We start from the raw sequence: 13513 nt of genomic DNA, 5'->3' as shown, positions 1-13513 counted from the left end.
CATGGCGTACAAAAAAAGAGAGAAAAAAGGAAAGAGAGGAGGGTGAATATATATGATATCATCTTTTTAACATTATGTCAAAATCTATCACAAAATTTGATTTTTGCAATAAAAATGTAAAAAAATTTTGCTCGCTCGCTTCGCTCGCTCGCTTTTATATATAAATTTGCCCGATACGCCATATCGCCCCCTCAAAATTTTTGCCTTATGATGACGCCATTGCCTGTTCCATCATGATATGACCGGGAAAATTTTGGCTCTTGCCCCCCCTGGCCACCGACCCCTGTTACGCCGCTGCTCCGATCCTCATCAGTTTCATCCGCATCCAGACGTCTCCGCTCCCACACCACTGCACATCTTCAACTGCTGCCCGGACCAAGAACTAAAACCAACTAGGGTGACATATCCTTCTCAGTTATTGCCCCGAAGCTCTGGAACAATCTCCCCATTAATGTACGTGAGGCATCATCCTTAAAACCCACCTCTTTTAATAAGTTTCACTTGCCTATTTTTCGCTTCTTTTGTTCTGTATGAAATTATCCCCCTTAGTTAATTGGCATTATCATATTGTGTTCAGATTTTTTAAGTCGGATTGTAAGCTTAGTTATTAGGATTATTTAGATTTACATACATGATTATCGACCCGTTATATTTAAGTTGTGTATTCACCGATTATCTCTTTATTTGTACGTATAATTAATTTTTCGTAATTTTGTTTTCACTGTCAGTTCCTTTGTTGTTCTTTTTCTGAGATATCTTGTATTTCCCCCTTCTTTCTTAGCGCTTTGAAACTTTTGTATAAAGCGCTCTATAAATTTTGTATATTATTATTATTATCATTTAAAATGCCATATTGCCAAGATGATGATATATCTTATCTCGTCATGTCGACTTCAATTACAATGTCGACATTCTATTGCTTAGTCGACTTAAGAGTCTAGTATGTGAGAGACGTTATACATTTTGCCAAATCATTTAGACATGTCTTATAATCTCGATTTTACTAAAGTCGACTTCAATTATTATGTCGACATGGTGTGGCTAATAGTCGACTGGAGAGCCTGTGGCGAGATACATTATCTTGCCAAGTCATTTGGATTTAGCAAGATAACAGATCTTATCATCTCGATTTTACTAAAGTCGTCTTCAATTATTATGTCGACATGGTGTGGCTTATAGTCGACTTGAGAGCCTGTGGCGAGATACATTATCTTGCCAAGTCATTTGGATTTAGCAAGATAACAGATCTTATCATCTCGATTTTACTAAAGTCGACTTCAATTATTATGTCGACATGGTGTGGCTTATAGTCGACTTGAGAGCCTGTGGCGAGATACATTATCTTGCCAAGTCATTTGGATTTAGCAAGATAACAGATCTTATCATCTCGATTTTACTAAAGTCGTCTTCAATTATTATGTCGACATGGTGTGGCTTATAGTAGACTTGAGAGCCTGTGGCGAGATACATTATCTTGCCAAGTCATTTGAATTTAGCAAGATAACAGATCTTATCATCTCGATTTTACTAAAGTCGACTTCAATTATTATGTCGACATGGTGTGGCTTATAGTCGACTTGAGAGCCTGTGGCGAGATACAATATCTTGCCAAGTCATGTAGATTTAGAAAGATAACAGATCTCATCATCACTTTACTTAAGTCGATATCGAAAGAAAAAATATCTTGCCCTCTCGTATATAACTGGCATACAGTTTTTTGACAATTGCCCCCCCCCCAAAAAAAAAAAAAAATAATAATAATAATAATAATAAAAAGTTTCACTACCTAAGAAAATAAAAGGAGAAAGGAAACATGAAGAACGAACAAAAAAGGGAAAGAGATCAAAATGAGATAGTGTGGGCGCGTTGTGGTCTAGTGGTTCTGATTCTCGCCTTTCAAACAGAGGGTCGTGAGTTCGAATCCTAGCCAATCCGTATTTTCCTTCAGCAAGAAATTTATCCACACTGTGCTGCACTGGACCCAGGTGAGGTAAATGGGTACCGGCAGGAAGAAATTCCTCAAAAATTTATGCGCACCAGAATCAGTAGCCTAGCTTAGCCGGGGTAATAAAGGAGCGCCTTGAGCACCTAGCAAGGTGGATTAATAAAAAGTCAAAACTTTTGAAAAACTTTTCATATCTGCACCCCTTAACATTAGTTGGCTTATTATGCCACTGTTGTAATTATAGTAGATGATTCTTTGACCGGGACGGACAGCTTATTGTAAATATACCATAACAATGAAGCTGGTGAAATCTAAAAACCCATCAAAAATTAAGTTAATTGAATTCTAAGTTTTTCCTATTTGTGACGTCATGTGCGGTATCACTTCTGCCCGCCCCTAATGATATAAACAAAACAAAAAATCTGAATTCGCCTTTAAATATGTAAAATTCAGAGGTATCAAAAGATATGTCTTAATAAAAGGCTTGTGTGAACTATTTGGCTAATGATATCCATAACAAACTACCCCCCAACAACCACAATTCCGTATCGCAAGATATCGCGCGCAAAAAAAAGTTAACAATACCGTGGCAGCACAATTGCACTGGCACAGCTAGGTCATCGACTCCCAAGACTGTATCTCCGCCTTTCCTCTGCTCATTATAACTATCTATTCCATTCCCACGGGCACCTTGGATGAAAATTAGCATTATCTAGATTTTTATTTACGAGTTATGATTTCATATACATCATCAAATACAGTATTCTGCGGAAGGGCGTGTAACATTATAAAGAACTTAGGAACAGTTAAAATAGTCAGGACATTATACCTATCATATATTGCCTTGATTGCACACGTGGGTCCTTGCACAATAATAATAATTGTATTACGAACATTTTCATGGAAAGCTCATGTTTGATGACAGGATCTCGTAAATCCAACTTAATTACCCCCTTGGGTTTATTCCATCCTGGTATCATATCCACCAAGTTTTCTTCTTTTTCAAAAGGATTTTCATATCTTTTTAGAATTAAGTCAGACAATACAGATTTTTCAGGGATTATTTTGTTTATACTTCCATTCCCACGTCTTAAAATTATTTTCTTTGTATAAGTTCGGTATACTCATTGAGGGACTTATTATTTTGTTGAATGTTTCTGGTAGTAAAAATGGTCATTGTGTTGTCCTATTGGCGATCTAAACAGTCTACCGTAACCTTTACAAAGACGTTAATCATGTCAATATATAATATGTAACTCTGTTGATTTTTTATTAAAATCTGCTCTGGAAAATCATTATCATTTTTTATTTAATTCTTACTTTATTTTTTGCTCTCTATGTGTCTTGAGCACTGTACAGGGTGGATTTTGCGCTTTATAAATCACATTGTTATCGCTAAGATTATCATTATCGTTTTATTAAATATTACCGAATCGACAAAGTTCCCAAGTAATGATAATGATTATAACGAGGATGCAGATGAAAAAGAAGATGATGTTGGTGGTAGTGATGATGATAATAATAACGATGGAGGTGATGATAATAATAATAATAATAATAATAATTAGACTTATATCGCACCAAATCCACTCTGTAGAGTGTTCAAGGCGCTTTCTAGGAAATTATAAAAGAAATTAAGAAGAATTGAATGATGATAATAATGACGTTGATCATGATGATGACAATGATAATAAAACTATGATAATGTTGATATTGATGATTGTAATGATGATGATAATGGCAATTGTATTGATGATAATTATGATGATGATAATGAAGATAATAACGTTGGAGGTGATGATGATGATTATAATGAAGATGACCATGATGATGAGGATGATAATAATAATTATGATGATGTTGACAATGATTGTAATGATGATGATGTCAACAATGAGGATAATGATGTAGATGATGTTACTAATAATAATGATAACGATGGTGATAATGATGATGAACTCTTCAAGCTTTTATGTTGTTCCCAGAACAAGATTTTTTTTGTTGTTGATATCATTCTGTACTCGTACCACAGTCCTTCTGAAAGTAACGCCTAATTAGTAGCACGTACACAGATTTCCAAAACCGACCAATCAAAAACGTCTAGATTTGAGCGTGCGCACAAGGGTATCTTTGATTGGATGGATACTTGAAGTTAGTGTTACGTAATTTCAGCCAGAACGCGATTTATATGCTGAGAATTGGGACAGTTTTATTCCATGTCAGTGAGAAGAGCAATAAGAAATCTAGTCGAGCTGATGCCCAGCCGTAAATCCACAGTAACTCAAACCTCTATCAAGAACTCGTTTTGCTTTTACTTCCGAGGGTAAGTTCTATTTCTTGTTACTTGTCAATTTTTATTTAACGAAATCCTTTTAATTTAGGAGTGAAAACTTATTTTTTCTTTTGTGGACAAAATATTCTTAATTTCAAAGTTAAAACATTATTTCCCAGGCTTATTTCAAAATTATTACATGAATATCAAAAAGCATTCTCCTACCAATATAATTTATACTTCCAACATTGGAAACGAATCACACTTTAATAAAAGTATATTTTTTCGTTCGTTTTTATTTGAAAATGTTGCGACTTTAAACCAGATTTTGTCAGAGTTTGTTAATTTTGATATGTCAGGGCTTTCGAAATATATTTTTTCATGAGCACGATTTTGATTAGATCTTGATTTTAATTGACCCTGTCACGACATTGTTGCTGTTTTTGGCCACGTGGTTGTCTAACCTGACAAATAGGACTTGATTCCAATTTCATTATCCCGAATTCTCAGTTTTCGTCTTGATTCTGCGACTTTATGATATCAAATTTTTTTTTGCAGGAGTTTCTGCATTTATTGTAAAGTCAATAATAAAATTTACAATACATAAACATAATCGTTGAAAATACATTGTAAAGTGACAAATTTATAGCAGTGTTATAACAAAATTTAGACATGAATACAATTTAAAGATAAGACAAAGTAGTGAAAAACAAATGCAGTGGCAAACTATATAAGCAAAAAAATGCTTGAGTAATAGCAGCCAAAGGGGGATCAGGGGCTACATGGAAACCAAATATTCTATAGGTGTAGGTCTGGAAGAAAATCTTACGTCACAAATCATCAGAAAAGGAGAAAGAAGAAATGAAGTGTGCGTGTGTGTGCAAGTGGGTGAATGTGCAGGTGTGATATTTAAGAATACTTCGATAAAAGATATTTCTTTAATGAAGCTTTAAAAGAAAAGATAGATGCAGTGAGTTTAATATCAGTGGGCAAATCATTCCAGATGTCTGGGCCATCTGGCCTTTATGATATCAAATGCTGATAATGTCTTACCAGTGTATTTTGTGTTCTTGAGATAATAGTAGGCACTAGGCATATTATTTATTTATTAAAACATCTTTCAAGAGGATAAAACATTAATCAGGCTGTTTCACATAATGGTCCTGTATAATAAAAAAATACACATATTAAAAGAAAAGATTACAAAATAATTAGAAATATTACAAATAATTAGGAATACATGTAATTATATACAGCAAAAGTAAAATACAAATAATGCTAAAAGTGAAACATCAGAAAAGAGGAACAAATAGCAAGATTCATCTCAAAGTAAGATAAAGAAGTGAAAAAGAAAGAAGTTTTATACATCGATATTGACAAATGCGTCCAATTTAGCAGTATTTTTCGTATTCATTAACAGTTTGCTTTCCGTGGTATAATTTTATCTATTATGTAGATTATGTCTTGAATGAAAATACCATGCACTCTAAAAACCCTGAGTTAAATGTTGCCCAATATTGGGTAGAAAGGGAACATCCATGTTTGCTTGGTATTTTTAAAACACATATTGGGCTATTTCAACGCAACATTTCGTAAAATTTTACAAAATATTTTTTAACCCAACCAACATGAATGTTCCCATTTACCAAACAATATTTTTGGCACCATATGCACACCGTCATTAATATTCGTTAGGTGGGCAAATGGTTTCATGACGCCACCTGCATACCACATTTTGGTTCTTATATACAGGAAATCATGATTATTCAATTTTTTCATGTATATATATGTATATGATTATGTCTCCCTTGTCACAAGTAAATAATATCTTACGCATTGAATTAGTTGTCAATGCATTTTTTGTCCAAGGAAGACAAAATTTGAATGAATATTAAAAAAAAAGAATAATTGGGATATGAAATCACAAGCTTACTCACTGTATATTCATGAAGGCATGCATAGGACTGTTTCTCTTCTTTGTCATATTTTGATGAAATATCCAGTGTTTTTGTTTTGTCTTCAGTTTTTACTTTATTTGTTCTACTCTTGCTATTTTCAGCCAGGAGTACCTCTTTAAATTTTGAACATTAAAATTGATTTACAGAAAGAAGGGAATGATTTCGAGTTTCAAACGATTCTGATTGAGTGACAAAGTAAAAAGAAATCGAGCAAAATGATTAATATTTTAGCCCCCACTCTGGGAAAAAGTGTTCATAATTACCACAATGCATGGTGGAAGTAAGACCAATATGACTTCACATAATTATATAACGTGATATATTCTCCAGCTTGATTTGTTTTCCAAGTATCGCATTGGCATATGTAAATTGTAAATTTGGCTGAAATGAGCAAAATAGACAAAACAGATTGAATTGAATGCAGTTTTAGAGCACGGTAGCCAAAACCTATTTTGGCCGTGTAAATGAATCGAATCTTTAATTTTGATTAAAAATTTTATATCTATTTTAATCATTTAAAAACAAATGTCAATCGGGGCCAATTATGGAATTCGAGGATTCATACTTTCATGGTCTGAGATTATAGTATGACAGATATAAAACAACACGTAATTCACAATAAACATTTCTTCTCACTTTCAGTCAATAAAATGCGGATTTCCACAAGGATCGATATTAGGCCCTTTGATTTTTGTAATATGTATTAATGGTTTGACTACTGTAACGCCTTTGCTATCATTTGTATTATTTGCAGATGGCACAAACATTTTTTTTCACACAATAGCTTAGAAACTTTAACATATACAACAAATAGTAAATTGCCAAAACTATCGTTGAGGTTTTTAACATATTTGAAGTGTAATAGGTTTTCACTTACCAGAGATAAAGCAAACTTAACACATATTAATTTCCTCACAACATAACAACAGAAAACATTCCTCTCAAAAGAAAAAAATGAACACAGTATTCAGGTGTCACAATGAGTGAAAATTTAAATTTAAATGAACATAAACGGAGTATAACTACCGGCTTCTTGAGAAACGTCGGTGTACTTTGAAATTGAAAAACACACTTCCACATACTTCCCTTGTCTTACTACCTTATATCGTACTGCAATATGGTTTTGGCAACCTGCGAATAAAATATGTAGTCCTACTACAGTAAAAAAGCAATTTAAATTTGTACTGATTCGCAATATTTATCACGGACAAACCCATTATTCCACAAACTATAAAGACTCTAGTATTTAATATAAACCCCTTTCAAAGAATGCTGCTTGTACTCAAGCACGTAAAATGCATACTCCCTCCCACCTTCATTCATCAAATTTCATTCTAAGAACACATCTAATCATTCATACCCGAATATGATTTTTCATAATTATGTAATGAAACATGTATTATACAAATGATATGAACCCTGAAGAAAGCAGTAAATCAAATCAAAGATAGTGCCTAAGGTCATTAATCCACCAAACCGGGACATATCTAAATACCCAGTCCTACTTGCTCGCAAAACACATTTTGAAGACAAAAAAGCTGTTTGAAGTTTTCATCTAAAGCTGTTTACTATTATGAACTTTGCAATATACTAGTGGTTGTCTAACACTTAAAACAACTGAGGTCCTTTAAGTCGTAAACAACAAAATCTATTGCTTAATATATATCTAGTTTTCACTGAAATAATCATGGTTGTTAGACATTTCAAACATTTTTTTAACTGTTAAACACCTGTAGTGACGCTGAATTAAAACATAAACAATTTCTGTGCACATCTTTTTAGCTTTTTCAGACAGAATGCTTTTAAGATATCGGCCCGTATTCTGAAGTCAGGTTTGACTTAGCCTCTTGTCGAGGCCATGTCGGCTGCTTTCCGAGCAAACATGGCGAAGCAAGGGAGGGAGCGAACATTTCAAGCGGCGGATTTATCGCGAAAAATGTCGAGGGGGGGGGGTTGAATCAGCCCCCCAGTCTTTAGGGTTAAACCCTAGTTCATAATACGGGCCATAGTCTCTCAATTACATCAGTAGAGAGACTACGGGTATTCCTGGCATACATGGGGGCGTTTCATCAAGATTTTTGTCTAACAACATGAACAAGTTGTCAGATCTGACGACTTTCCTCGAATTTTATTGGCTCAGAAATACGGTTCCTATGAGAACTGTGGGATTAAACAGGACTTGTCGAATAAGTAACGACTTGTTTTCGGAGGTGCAGTCAGCATATAGTCAATATCACTCGACAGAAACAGCGTTATTACGAGTGCATAATGATTTGTGACATTTCTACCAGAAGAATGGAAATTCTCAACACTTTTTGTAATCGTGTAAAATCATATATAATATGATAATATGTTTAACCAGTTCAGTTTTCAGGTCCAATATCTAAAAAAAATCAGCTCGCGCTTTGCACACAGTATATATGATTAGTGAGACATGCATTATATGCATGAGTCACTGCAAACTTTCAGAAAGGTTGATTGAAAGTATTTGCTCGCGCTCACATGAATTGCTATATATGCATTTTATTCATGCAAAAAGTGCTTACAATGTCAAGTTTTCTGGTCGGAAATCAAGATTTTATCGCTCGCCTCAATTGTTCGGTTGATATATCCACCATCTCCGTGGTTACAATCGAGTTTTCAGGTCGAAATATAAAATTATTAAACTAGCGCATCGCGCTCGCATTTTGGGATTGGAGAGAAATGAATCCTTTGATAGGTCTTTTTGCTGGCCAGTATATATATATATATTTCCTCGCGCTTTGCGCTCGCATGGATCGCTTATTAGATCCCCCATGATGATTACAAAGCTGCTCACAATGTCCAATTTTCAGGGCTAAAATATGAAATATGAAAAAAATATGAGCCCGCGCTTCGCGCTCGCGTGGTATCCAGGCCACATTAAATACCTTATGTTGCTTCTAAACATGGAAATTTAGTAATGACTGACCCCCTAAAAAGATATCGGCGGCCGCGAAGGGAAAATGTTAATGAAAATATTTTCGCCCTCCCCCATCGATAAACGCTGAAACCGATCCTGGGTGTGACGAAAAAAAATGTGACTAAGGAGAATGTAGAACACTTCCGAGATTCATGGTTGCCGGACGTCGGTATCGCTACCGATTTTGTCGGTAATCAGGGCCTCCACAACCCTCCTACTGGAAAAGGCCTTACGACGCCCCTGTAAGAAAGCATGAATTCTTGTGAGCACGCAACTAGAGGAACGACCCCCCCCCCCTGCTCTTTACATCGCAACCCCATGAATGCTTTGTGTCGGTTGTGTTTGAGGTCTCTGAAATAAAGAAGAGCCAATTAAACATGACCCTGGAAGCATCTTTTTAAGAGGGTGGATAGTTCCAAAAATGAAGTTTTGGTCAGAAAACAAATAACAAGCAACAAACAAAAACAATGTAAACCAAATGTTTTCGCTGCAAAGTCTAGGTGATTTTGGTCAAAATTCTGCAATTGAGCCATGTGAGCATATCAACCTGAACTCCAGAAAATATGTTTAGATAAAAGAGAACGGATGTAGCCAAATTTGGATATTAGGCATCGTAATATGTTTGCGATCTCATTATAAACTTGGACAGGCTGGTGTGACCCATTTTAAATCCCAAATCACATTTTGTCTTTCTATGCAGGTTTGTCTCGCTGCTATTAAGTCTCCACTTATTGATCATTGTTGTAAACGTCATCGGCGAAGATTCAATATTCATATACTTCCTCAAAAGTCATGAATAAAGATGCAAAACGGAGCGCTGGGCGGTTGATGCTTCGCCTTACTTTACTCTCTCTGGTCATCGTAGTTAACTCATCTCAGCAGTCAACAACCCAATCATCAGAGGTCTCTCAAGAAGCCTCGGTTGGGGGCTGGAGGTCTACCTCAGACAACAACGATGGTACAGATGAGATTTCCTCCCGACCATCACAACCGATTAATCCGACAACTGCGAGTGCATCAAGTTACGATAGCACTGACTCGTTGCAAACTTTGATCATTCAAGAATTCACTGGCGAGTTTACCACCGATGACACGACAACTTCCCAACCTGCTACAGACTTGGTCGCCAGTCTGGATACAACTATCTGGGTGTGGCAATTTTCATGGACATGGGTAACCATCCTTCAGTTAATCATTTCCTTGATCGGTATTTTCGGAAACCTACTGGTTGTCGTTGTAATGGCAGGTCGAAGATCCTCAGCTAACTCGACAGACATTTTCATCGCAGCACTCGCCATCTCTGACTTACTGACATCAATCTTCAACATCCCCATTCCAAGGGCACGGCAGGTACCTGACAGCCTTCCTGGTGTGTTGTATTGCAGGCTCATCTTTACTAGTTGCTTGTCATGGATCTGTGTTATATCCTCGAGCTACATCTTGGTTGGTGCTTCTTTCGAGCGCCTGACAGCGGTTGCCTACCCTTTGCGCATCAAGGAAATCTTCACAAACCGCAGGGTTTGTACTTTCATCGTAGTAGCGTGGGTGTTCTCGTGTCTTTCGTGCTCCTATTATCTCATTTCCATGATCGCGGAAACTGATCTCCTATCCCGAATCTACTGTGTGCCCTCCAATTCCCATTCTTCTTTACTACAGTTGTTCAACATGTTCAATTTCACCATCCGATTGCTCATTCCCGTTGTTCTGATGGTGGGTTCCCAGACAGCAATGGCTATCCTGCTTCATCTACGGTCGAGTAAAATGCAACATGTCATAGCTCATGGTTCCAACCAGTCCTACCATATCCTCGCTAGGAATCGTGTCATCAAGATCATGTTGGTCGTCATCATTATCTACATCCTTTGCTGGGCTCCAAGCCAGATTGCATTTGTAGTCGTATCTTTTAAAGGAGCAGTTAGGGCCAAAGCCTACGTTGCTGGAACATTCCGACAGATTCTCAACCTGTTCGCCTTCATTAATTCGTCCATCAACCCCTTGATATACGCAGCCCAATATCCCAAGTTTCGTTCTGCCGTGAAGGATGTGTTTTCAGGTACGGTAAAAAAGAACGCACCGTTGTTCGGCATCGAAAACTCGTCACGTCCTCAGAATTTGAAGATGGATGTTGACAAGGCTGGTGAAAAGGCTTAGTTTCTTTTAGATTTACAATTCCTTTGATCGATTTCCGTTTCACATCTACATAATTATCACATAACTTGACAATGTCAAACATGCAGACATAATTGATTAGAGCTTACAAAAAAAACTTTGGTTTATTTCAATACATTAAAGTATAGAGGAGAGGCAGTTTCATGAGGTAAACTGAGAAATAGTAATAAGTGAAATAATAATGAATAAATATTTACAAAATATGTATACAATTATTATACTCTACCCCTTTTTTATTTTCAACATAACATTTATTTTATACTTTTACATGTCATTTTGTTATGGTCATTGATATTGTATATATTTTGTATATTACCTTGTACAGAATTTCGAAATTCAGCCTTCGGCTGCGATGAAGTTTTCTTAATAAAGCATTTCAACTGTTAGAAAGTTAAAAATTATGAGTGATAGAAAATAATTGATAACAGAGAGAAGGGAGGGACGGAGACATCAGGGGTCCGTTGCAGAAAGAGTTGCGTTTAAACGCAAGTCAAAAAATCAATCGCAAGTCCCAAATGCGCGCTGTTGATTGGTTGAAAATCAAGTTGCACATGATTTTTAGAGTTGCGATTGATTGCAACTCTTTCTGCAACGGGCCCCTGAACACTGATAACCGGAGTGTGATATTAGGTTAGGCTTGTATTGTAGATAGTTCCATAAGAAGTTACACCGTTCTTAATATTGATCACTATTTAGACAGGGTATTCTGATACGGAGGGGGGGGGGGCAAGGCGACATGAATACTAGAATACAATGTCATTATATTATACAACTGTACACGACACATGCCCCCCCCCCCCACATGCCTTCTTTTACAATTTCATTTCGTCTCCCTTTCCTTTTCTCCCTCTTCTCTACTTTTCTTTACTGCCTACAAAATCGTAGAAGACAGGAATAGATACCCTATGTATACCCCTGTTTTATGACTAGGACTCTGGACAATGATCATATAGAACTGTCTGAGTTCCTATTTTACATGGAATCTAGCATAATAAGATTTTTAGTGTAAGGTTATTTTATACCTGAATGTCGAATGGCCATGACCACTGCGAAGATGCCATCCAATGAAGCATTAAAATGACTTAACATATTTTTTAATATAATGATAATAATAATATAGGTATATTTACCCAGGGAAGACACTTCAGTTCTGAAAACTGTTCTCCCAGCGGGCCCTGATAAAACATGGTGAATGAAATAAGTTTTTCAGAAAAGACGCGAACGAGTGAAGCAAACGAAATTGTTGACATTTTTATATACAAATCTTTTTTTGTGATATTATTTACATGATATTCAGTAATATTTCATATTGCAGGTTTTCCCTTTCCTTTTCTCCTTTTTCTAGAGGTGATTTTTTGGGGTGGGTATGAATCCAGTTTTGTCTGGATATGATTTAATTTTGGTGATCTATAATACCTCGAGCTGTCTTTAAAAAAAAAAACGATTTACATGTAAACACATTGGTTACTTTCGAGCTTTAGCATGCAGTATAGACACCATACGTAACCATATGCCGTATGTTTTATCATGTTTATTCACCATATAAAAAGGTTTCATGTCAAGTTGTGAAGTTAAATGTGTAGTCATGATAAGTTTATTGTTAGAATTCACCCATTCCATGGCATTTGCTCCGACGATAATTAGCCCGCTGTTAATTCCACACACTAATGAAATTACCACCCTCAACCCTAGATTTAACACTATACCCTAACCTAAACCTAACTCTATTAATATAAAATAAAACCCTATTGCAACCCTAACCCTATATCTTAGACTAAATAATACACAGAGCAATGTCGTGTCTCCAACTCACCAATACATCGTCTAATGGGGTGTTGCAAGAAACAAACTTGCGATCAATTGCAAGTCAATTTTTGGTCCCTAAATCAATCATAATCGTCTTGCAGTTAATTGCAAATTGGTGATTCATTGCTAATTTGCTCCTTAAAACAAGAAGTTTAATCTGATTTGCTACACCTAACGTTGATCTATCAGTTGTAAAATTGCAACAGAATATTTGCAATTGATTGCAAATATTTTCTTGCAACACCCCCTAAGTCATTATTAGAATTGAAATGATGATAAATTTTTAAACGCTACTAAATCACTTAATCATCAAATAGATTATTTTAATTTCTAACTTTACCCTGCACTTTGGAATTGATCGGTCTATTTTTTATAATTACCAAAAATACGAAATGGGGATAGTAGGTTTCCTTGAGACACTC

At 35.9% G+C, this 13513-nt stretch overlaps 1 protein-coding gene across 1 annotated transcript; it reads left to right on the top strand.

Annotated features, from left to right (window-relative positions):
• Positions 1–4181: 4181 nt before the first annotated feature.
• On the top strand, positions 4182–13156 carry LOC129258226 (neuromedin-U receptor 2-like). Its single transcript, XM_054896536.2, has 2 exons — positions 4182–4268; positions 9817–13156. Exon 2 carries the CDS (start codon positions 9909–9911, stop codon positions 11265–11267), a length of 1359 nt encoding a protein of 452 aa, XP_054752511.2. The 5' UTR covers positions 4182–4268; positions 9817–9908; the 3' UTR covers positions 11268–13156.
• The last annotated feature ends 357 nt before the right edge of the window (positions 13157–13513 follow it).

This window comes from Lytechinus pictus, chromosome 4 (assembly GCF_037042905.1).
Source record: "Lytechinus pictus isolate F3 Inbred chromosome 4, Lp3.0, whole genome shotgun sequence".
NCBI classification, from domain to species: domain Eukaryota; kingdom Metazoa; phylum Echinodermata; class Echinoidea; order Temnopleuroida; family Toxopneustidae; genus Lytechinus; species Lytechinus pictus.
The sequence above is the reverse complement of the archived record's forward strand: the minus strand, read 5'-3'. Positions and strand labels throughout refer to the sequence as shown.

Coding starts and splice junctions, on each gene's coding strand:
- LOC129258226 (XM_054896536.2), top strand. CDS start 9,909: ATGAATAAAGATGCAAAACGGAGCGCTGGGCGGTTGATGCTTCGCCTT.